Here is a 9,949-nt window from a genome sequence, read left to right as displayed (position 1 = left end):
CACAACTTCCACGAGCATTCAGACATTTATTGATAGAGTGTCTTGGGTGAAGAGGAAAGCGTATTTACACTAACATATCTTCCTGCATATATGAATAGTCGGCCAGAAAAGAATGGCTTAATAAATTAATCTGCTTCTTTTCACCACATGACTTAATATTAAGCTTCTGAAGAAATTAATTTCCTATTGTGTTGGTTTACTGAAGTATGAACGCTTTGAAGTTCAAATCTCGTGTATAAGCGAGAGCTTGCGTAAACCAACACAATATGAAATTCATGTCATATAAATTCATATTTTGAAGTTTAAGTGACGCAACTTTTAATGAAACGCACATTTCAGGTGATTTACCTTACCGGATACATTAGAATGTAGTGACCTAATTGCGGGTATGTTCTTCACACTTACGCAAAACAAAGTAGTTCCAATTCCATAAATAAAAAATGACAAAGCATTGTTAATCAACGTGAGTTACTTTTATATTTTTACACCAGAAAGGACTTACTTCTTTTCACCTGACCTTCACCCCCTACAAAATTACCAATTATGTACAACATATGTTGACGAATGACATCACACCCGGTAATCGACTTTTACAAAACGGGGTTCCACTGACATCAGTATGCAGGATTTTACGAGTGCTCTTTCGTTGATTTAAGGATCGTTCACACATAAATGAGTCATGTACGTAATCAGAACCATTCTGACAATCTACGTATTGTTATTTGTTTTTATATTTGTCATTGTAACCAAGAGAAATGCCAATGAATACCGTTGTTGTTTTGCATTATATTGCGACAGACATGGCGTCACGCAGGACTGAAACTTTGACAATTTCTGTTAAATTTACCAAAGCATTGTAATGTATCTATTTTCAATTCCCTACTTCTTGCTACGATACTCTCCCCATGCATATTCTGAAAATTTTGAGCCATTGTATGCAACGACTAGATGAATGGATCTATCAAGGTAGGAGAAAAAGCTACAAAGTGTAAAATCTGAATTTTGCTTTGTTTACATTTCAAACAAGGGCAGTTTTTCGATCACATCGTTCGTTTTCACACCTAATTTATTTCGCCTGAGTTCATCTGGGCAGTTTATAGGCCTACTGGTGACAAGTCCATTTATAAATGTATTCTAATATGAATGATGAATTCATGGATATACGTATCGCAGGTGAGTTTGAAATATGTGTAATAGGCGTCTCATAACCGGAATACGAGAAATGGGAATTTGTAAACAATGTCCAATAAGGCGGAAGGTTCACTTCGGCGTTGGTTTGCGTACTTTCCAAAAAATACTAATAGATTCTAGACTTATCGGAGACGTTTCAAACTGATCATTGGTGATTTGATAAAAAAATCTATCAGACACCAGTGATCAGTACACTGATCACTAAAGTGCCATGTCTGAAATGCAATTCTCCGACTAATCATCCGATATATCAAATGGGTCATGCAAGAAGCAAATAAACCAATCACATCACCGGAAATCCCTTAATTTCAAAATACGAATTTATGTCAGAATACACATAGGCATTACCAGGATATAAGTACATACACAAACAGAGGAACCATATTTTACTCTAGGTCACGCTGGCTGTTGTCAGCAAGCTTAATACGTGTATAGTTATAAATTGATATAAGCCAACTTTCATCTTCATTCTGTTCACAACCTTTTCCTATTTTCCCTTAATCGCTGATGCCATGGTGAACATCTGTTTGGTTCTTAACAGAGGCATTTGAAGGAGATGCTTTAACTTGGGTACTTCTTTCATATCATATCCTTAAATACAACTAGGGGTACGGGTGGCCCATTCGTCTAAGGCGCCGCGATTCGCTGTGCAGAGTTGCATCCCTTGGGTACGCCAGAAACCTACGATTGTGGGTTCGAATCCCGGTTCGCCCCGATTATGTTTCTAGGTTTGTCGGCGCCATACCCGTGCTCGTGGGTTTCACCGAATTGGTAAACGTCTGAAACCTGCATCACTTCGGGCTTTCCTCCCACGCTAAGCTGACACGTCGTGATATAACTGGAATATTGTTAAATGCGGCGTTAAACCCAACTCACTCACACTCACTCACTTAAATACAACTACTACTAAGCACAAATCGAAGGATTTTTCTAGCTTTTAGACACTTTTAGTCACCAACATTTGCATCATTGTTAGGCACAACATACCAAATTACTATGGCCAAAACAGCTATTGGTATTATTCTCCAAAATTTATAAACCTCCGGTGACGTCATCCTATTGTTCTCCAGTCGGGTTAAATCTCATAAACAGGGACGTTGTAATGACCCTGGGATTTTATAGGATATTCAAGTCATATTTGCTATATAATGTGTTATAATATCCCAGGGATTTTATATAATGTCCTGGGTATTTTATTAATATAAGTTCCGTTCAGATTGTAACATGTAATGAAATGTTAAATCAAATGACAAATGTTTTCGTTATATTCCCGAGGATTGAACTCGCAACCTTCATATCTGTACCCCAGTGAGTGTACCACAAAGCTACAGAGGTGTTGATAAGAATGTCCTTTTCAAGATCCGTACGCCAGGAACAGATATTTTACGCCCGTTTCCTAAGGTTCATGGAAAGTATGTTCGAAACATAAAAATGTTGATAAATGTTGTTTCTTTTTTTAGATAAGTTAGATAAAACACTTCCCCTCGTTTTTTTATGATATCTTAAACCGTTATCCTTGGGATGCATGTTTTAAATGTTATAAGAACCTTTGGACGTGCTTTATTGTACACTTATAATGGGTTGAAATATAGTTTGGGGATAATTTTAAGGTTCAAAATTGGCTTATAAGTAAGATAAAACACTTCCCCTCGGGTTGTTATGATATTTAAAACCCTTTCCCTCGGAAAATCCCTCGGGATGACGTGTTTTATCCTATACATAAAGCCCTAATCGTAGCTACCAGATAACAAATTCTACGTGGATAACATCCACTGTTATGGACAATTTGTTTTAGGACTATTCCTATATGTTTTCACGTATACATATTTAGTATAACAGACACACATGTCAACGTGGGACTTTGTAATGCTCAAACAGCCATGTCGTTCACTTATGTTTGATATGTGTTTTACGACTAGTTCTATACTTATATTGTGCTTCGGTAGTGGATGATTTGAGTTACTTGATGATGCGTGAACAAAATCGAACCATAAAACATCTGGTGTTCTCAGCTGTCACGATGTCTGAGAGAATAATCTAAATAATACATCCACGACGCAAGTGTGGTAAAGTGTGTTTCCCAGCAGCTACAGCCTTTAGTGTCTGCATTTCAACTTACAAAGAGCGTCATAGGACGCTTGCTCTAAAGGCGTGTGATCAGGTTTACAACATTTTAGGCCTTAGTAAAGATTTCAAAACATTTATGGTAGACATGTGGAGGACATTTCCAAATTCAACGCATCAGTGACAATAACAATGACGGCTGCAATTCCCTATTTTGACTTGTACCATATGTCCCTGTGTTTCTTCAGGTGAACACTTGACTTACCTTTGCATGTGTTTATGACGGGTGCCATCTGTGGAGAATACGCTCACATTTTCGTAAACACCTTGTGTCAGCACTATTTGATAGTTATTCATAAACACATGCTCATGATATAGTCGGAATCGTGCAATTGACTCTGCTTTTATTTCAAATATATATTTGTGGGTGACAAGAAATATACAAAACCATCTCATTGAGTACTTAAAATATATGTATTCAAGTTATGATGAAACACTACCACCAAAGAGTCAAGAGAACTACGGTGCTGGATTCTACTTCAAACTATTTGTATATCAATTTTAAGTGGAATCATGCAAAAAACGTATGTCGTAAAATATACGGGTCGAACATTCATAACTTTTGACAAACCGATTTGTTCCAGGGGTGATTCAGATAAGCAGAACCTGGAGAAACATATCATATCCACTATTATAATTGTGATTTTGTTTTTTGCACCCTGTCTGTTTTGGCGCATAATAGGGACTGGTTATTTTCTGGCGTTGATATTTTATATGTACTGCCCTCCCTGTGTCATAACTGCTACTGACACCACCGTCAATTCTGATCAGATGACATGAAGTTTCCCTGGTAAAGTACATGAACACATGCGTTGTTAAAGTCCTGTGCTCGTAAAGCACTGCTTAACAAACTCGTCACTGCGGTTGCCATCAACTACGCCTCGATGCTGTCCTCGTCGCTGTCTTCTTTCGGCAGTACAGATTTGGAGAAGTGGTAGGCGACAACCGCACAGTAGCCGATACTGATCTGGTTCACACCACCACGCATGCGATCTCTGAAATTAGAGTGAGTGAGTGAGTTTGTTTAATGTCATATGAGCGGTATTTAGGATATAACACGGCGTGTCAGCTTGATGTCGGCGGAAAGAAAGCCCGAAGTGATGCAGACCTAGGACGTTTACCACTTTGGTGATACGACGAACAGGTGTTTGATGCTAAACAATCAAAAAACATAATCAGGGTGAATATGGGATTTAAACCCACGGGCATAGGTTTCTAGCTGGACCCAGGGACGCAACTTTGAAGTGCGAATTGTTGAGCCTCAGGCGACTGGGCAACCTGTATTCCTGAAATAAGAGGTAATATGTAAATATGGATTGAAATGAACAGCCAATATGTTTGAAACAGAATTGTGAAGAAGTATGTACACCACCTCGTTGTTGATGACCTTATCAAATGTTTCACCAAGGAATGTTGTAGATGTGTGTTTGACAGTTTAAATAGTTGGCAAAACTGTGTTAGGAGTCGGACATTTATGACACCATGTTCGTAAAAAGAACAATCATATTATTTTCAAAATTGTCTAAACAGCGATATGATGCTGAATTGATAAAGCATATTTCATAAGTAACGTTTACACTATGTGCCTTAAATTGTACATCTCGATGCAAACATTTACAAGACAATATGTTGTAAGCAAATATACTCGGATGTAATGATTAATTATGGTAAATTACGAAATACGATGAAAACTATGAAAACGCATACGTGTACTCTTTCCCCCCGGAAGTAACAACACATGTCTGTCTGCACAAAAAAAACTACATAAAAGAAGATTTATTGTGTTCCGGAGACTGTAGTTTGGTACTGCGGGTGAGGGTCGGTTCCAAAACACATACACCCGCATCCTATATTGAATCAGTTCCTTACTGTCATCATGGTCTCTGTACCACAGGAATCTAAAATAATCTCGCTGGTTCTCACGCACATGGAAACAATGAAACATCTGCTCGATGTCTCCCATCACAGCAATAGGTACCTTCCTAAAGCAAAGGAAGACCCCTAGAAGGCTGTTCGTTATGTCTTGGCTCTATAAGAGGACATGGTTCAAGGATATGCCATCAAACAAGGCACTGGAGTACAAAACACTACGTATCTGATCCGTTTTTTTGCGGATGGCCCACTCCGAAAAGTGGCAGGTATCGTACTTCGCCACCTTCAAGCAAAGCCGGAGCTATTTCTGCATGTTTGGATTAAAGAATCGTTCTAATAAACACTGTCATTTGCTGCTGTTTTGCAAACTTCTTGATCATACTTCCTTGTAAAACCTTTGCCCGTTTGAATGCTTGTGAATTGTTATTCTCTTGCCTTCTCTGCCTTTAACCATCTCGCTTTCCATGATTTGAAGGAATTGACGATCCTCAATTGACAGTCTGGGTTTGCTATCTGAGTTCTCTTTCTATGTTGTCTCAGTCGGAAATATTTCTGCTGTCGTGACAGTCTTCCTTCAGCCTGAAGTTTTTTGTGACGTGGTATGAAAGTAGATGCTCCATTGTTGAATAAGCACTTGCTCTACACCAATGCTTTTGGCTATATTTTTGAACATCAATCTCTCGGTAACGTACTTACATTTATTTTAGAATTTACATTTTGATTAAAGTCTTCCTCCAAACAAAACCGGCATGACGCCCTCGAAAACAGTTACAGACCATTATTCTTTGTATAAAACGTCATTTGGTCTGGAAAAGTATCTAATTGTAATCAGTATCTCTAAGTTTAGAAACTGTCTTGCAAAACTAAGATTTAGTTCCTATCATTTTAGAGTTGAAACCGGACGACACTGCAAACAACCAAGATGTGAGAAAGTGTGTCTACTGTGTAACAAATTGTATATAGAAGATGAGGACCATTTTTCCTTGTTTATGATGTACATCAATCCACCAGGAACTGTTATATACCAGCAAAATGCTGTGTCAATCCTTCTATACATAAATTTAATCCGCTTATGTCCATTAATGATGATTTGAGGAATCATGCAATGTATGTATATAAGTCTACAAAACTAAGAAGAGCTGCAATTGAACAAAATAACACTCTCGCTCTATTGTAACGCTATATGATGTGGGCCGCTGGCCTACAAAGCTTTGTGAATCAAGCCGAATTTGCTGTAAGTCTTTTTCACAGTCTCCGGTTTCATGTACTTTTCCGAGGCCTGCTTTCCCTATAATTACCGAGTCAAGGCACAATTTCTGTGCATAACGGGTTCTGCCTGGTTTAAAACACTGTTCAAGCGCATGATGAATTTCGGTCATGTCTCTGCTTGCCAATACTCACCTCCTTAATATGGATGACGTTGAATTTCTTGCCAAAGGAAAATCCACACTAAAAACAGATTATCTTTGTCGAGTCTTTTTCTAATGATATTGGCATGTTCTTTGGGCCCGACAAATGCAATATTCTTCATGTGAAACGTGGGAAGGTAGAAGAGGGAGGATCAGTCCAGGATCGGGTCATACTTGGAGGAGGAGTTATTGACCATCTCGTGGAAGGTCAGGCCTATGCGTACTTTGGGATGTAGGCTAGGGATAGAACTGTAGAACGCCAATATCAAGGAAAATCTTGGGCAGTCATAAGAAAATCTCGAGTTCAGACCTGAACGCTCGCATTAAAAGTAAAGTCACGCATACGTAGGCTGCATCCGCCCTTTCATATTCTTTTGGTATTGCTGATTTGACGAAACAAGAAACTAAGGGTATGGACACCCTCACAAAAAGTATAATGTCAGACAATTGATCCCACCACCCTTCTCTTCCCTCAATCGCTTATATATACCAATTATTATGGGAAGGCGTGGTTTGATGACCATGGAGGCTTTCATGATAGAAATGTGATGTGTACTTTTGCACACGTATACTTGTCTGATGATCCCCTTGTGGTGATGAAACTAGGCATTCCACAGTTTCTTTAACAAGGCACGAATGTCGGACATAATCTCAATGGCAATATTAATTTTGTTGATGGTTCTGTACTGCTGGACGGTACAGAAATGTTTGTCAACCAAGCAATCAAAGGCTTTCTGTTTGCAGCTCAGGACCAGTCACTTCCCACTAAAAACCGTCAGTGTGTGGTTTTGCATCAAAATGTAAATATGACATGTAGATTATGTAATGAATTTAATGAGCCTGTCCAACACATTGGCATTGGATGCCAAGCTTTGGCACAAGCACAGTATCTTAAGTGACGTGATGGAGTGGCACGATCCTTTTATCACCGTCTTTGCCATGCTTGTGGTTCTGACACAGAGGTCCATCCATGGTATGACCCAGAATATGTCAAGGGCGTCTTGGAAAATGATGAATACAAAATTCTTTGGAATAGTCCCGTATACAGCCTCAAACCTATCCAGGACAACAAACCTGATCGTGTCCTTTTATAAACCCAGTGAAACCATTTATATCATTGAATTTTCTGTCCCTCTTGACACCATTGTTAATGACAATATTCAGGAAAAACATGGCAAATATGCGGACCTAGCTTTCGAAATGTCACGCTTGCATCCTAAGTACCAAGTTGTCCAACTCTCAAATGTTCTCGGTGCCTCAGATTTGGTACCTCCCAATCTGTTGACTGAAATTGGGAGAGTACCCGGGTTTGCTACCAGGAATACAGCCCTTCTGACAATCTGGGTAATATAGAAGGCTGCAGTGTTGGAGAGTCTTCACATTCTCCAAAACATTCTGGGTGGGTTTGAGTGTGCAGCGCTTCCTGGAAGAAGTCCCATTCGCTGTTTGGGATGCGTGGAAAGGAGGCAAGGGCCCTGAGCTGATGATGAGCCTATCAGCCTGACTGTGCCAGGATCACCTAAACGCTCTTTGCTGCATTTATTTATTTTAATTATTAATTATTAATAAATGAATTTTAATGATTATTTACTTACAGGAACCAGTCCAGAGCAAAGAGGAGGCCAGTTTGCTGAATGGGTATACCGAGGGCGGTCAGGATGATGATGACACACACGATGCTGGCACTGGGAAGGGCGGGAATGGCCAGAGAAAGGGCCGCTGTCAGAATCCTGCAATCCAATTGGTAACGTGTTATATAATCTACAAGGTGGGTGGCTTATAATTTCTCATCGTATACGTCTCTGTATGTGCACCATGCGCTTGTTTGTACCCAACATTATCATGTGGAACTTGTGGTTCGCAGAATAAATATGCTAAAAGGAAAATGTCATATTTACATTACTGAATAAATGTTATTTATACAGAACAAATCGGCACGTTGATGGACGGGTGCATGTGTCTGTTTGTGAGTGGACGTATGCATGTATCTGTATGTGGTAGGATGTATGCATGTATCTGTATGTGGGTGGATGTATGCATGTATCTGTGTGTTGGTGGATGTATGCACGTATCTGTATGTGGGTGGATGTATAAATTGATTTGTATGTGAGTGGATGAATCATGTATCAGTATATGGGTGAAAATACGCACGTGTCTACATGTTTTTGAATATATGCATGTATCTGCACGCTGGTGGGTGTACTTCACATGTACTTTTGTGCACAGAGGCAAACGTGAATGATCTTTGCGTGTGTGTAAATGTCTCCTTGAACAAACGCAATACTTCATACCATATCGTTATTACTTTACTGCCATCTACTTCCATGCCTTCTATCTGACTAATAAAGATGCACGCAGCTGCCATGAACATCGTACTGCCGTCCCTGTTGGTGGCTGTAGCGAGGGGGACGACGAACTGTGCCACCCTCTTGTCGATGTGGAGCCTCTCAAGGGCGAGAAGGCCTTCAGGCATAGCTACTGCACTGTAACAAATATAGAGGAACGCCGGTATCATACTTAGATACTCCTTGTCAGCAGGTCAGCATGCGGAAGAAACTTAACAGGAACAGTACTGACTAGTTTCACTAGTTCACGTGACCATTACACATCTTAATCTGCAGGTAGTTATGATCCATGTGAACAATTTTCTCGGTATCAAATTATTTACCTCAGTTTTAATATCCATTAAGAAAGATATTCTCAAACTCGGCCGTCATGTTGTACGAACTATATGTCGACGGATTTATCGGTTTGCGGTTAAATAATGTAAATAATGTAATAGCTATGCTTTCCGGGGTGTGAGGTGAAGGTAATGGAATAAGCCGGGTTGACCTACGATGAAGCCGATGCAAATGTAACCATCCAGGCTCGACTGTACTCCGCCTGTATCTTGTACGGGTTCCGTCTGGTGACGACGAACACTCCCAGGGGCAGGATAATAAACTGGTAGAGGAGCAGGCCAACCACCACAGTGCATGCGAACAGCCCAAGGGATCGGAACGTCTCCAGGATGTTATCCGCCCGCGCTATGGCAACGGCTATCAGACTTAGAACTCCAATTGGTGTGTACCTATCATCATCATCATCTTCATTTATTGTATTCAGGCCATAGGCCCATATACATACAATAATATTATATTTATACAAATTTGTACATGTACAAGTATAAACATGCAGACTTATATGCACAGAGATGTGCACGTGTACAATTTTGTAAACAATAAATCGCATCACAACACAACAAGAAGAGATTAAAGCATTTGATTAATAAAGGCAAATAACCTCAAGAATTATTAAACATCATTTGTACAAAGTGAGTGAGTGAGTATGGTTTTACGCCGCTTTTAGCAATA

At 39.6% G+C, this 9,949-nt stretch overlaps 1 protein-coding gene across 3 annotated transcripts in view; it reads right to left on the bottom strand.

Annotated features, from left to right (window-relative positions):
- Positions 1 to 3,622: 3,622 nt before the first annotated feature.
- The window catches only part of LOC124120072 (excitatory amino acid transporter 2-like), a 29,902-nt gene continuing 23,575 nt past the window's right edge, over positions 3,623 to 9,949 (bottom strand). For all 3 annotated transcript variants that reach the window (XM_046482807.2, XM_046482808.2, XM_046482809.2), the window contains exons 8-11: positions 9,433 to 9,666; positions 8,888 to 9,079; positions 8,192 to 8,326; positions 3,623 to 4,310 (exon numbers count right to left, since the gene is read on the bottom strand). In XM_046482807.2, the coding sequence (XP_046338763.2) occupies positions 4,190 to 4,310; positions 8,192 to 8,326; positions 8,888 to 9,079; positions 9,433 to 9,666 (682 nt within the window). In that variant the 3' untranslated portion in view covers positions 3,623 to 4,189. The remainder of the gene's footprint in view (positions 4,311 to 8,191; positions 8,327 to 8,887; positions 9,080 to 9,432; positions 9,667 to 9,949) is intronic.

This window comes from Haliotis rufescens, unplaced genomic scaffold, assembly GCF_023055435.1.
Source record: "Haliotis rufescens isolate VD_foot unplaced genomic scaffold, xgHalRufe1.0.p SCAF_6, whole genome shotgun sequence".
NCBI lineage: Eukaryota > Metazoa > Mollusca > Gastropoda > Lepetellida > Haliotidae > Haliotis > Haliotis rufescens.
Note: the sequence above shows the minus strand (reverse complement) of the source record. Positions and strands in the feature narration are given on the sequence as shown.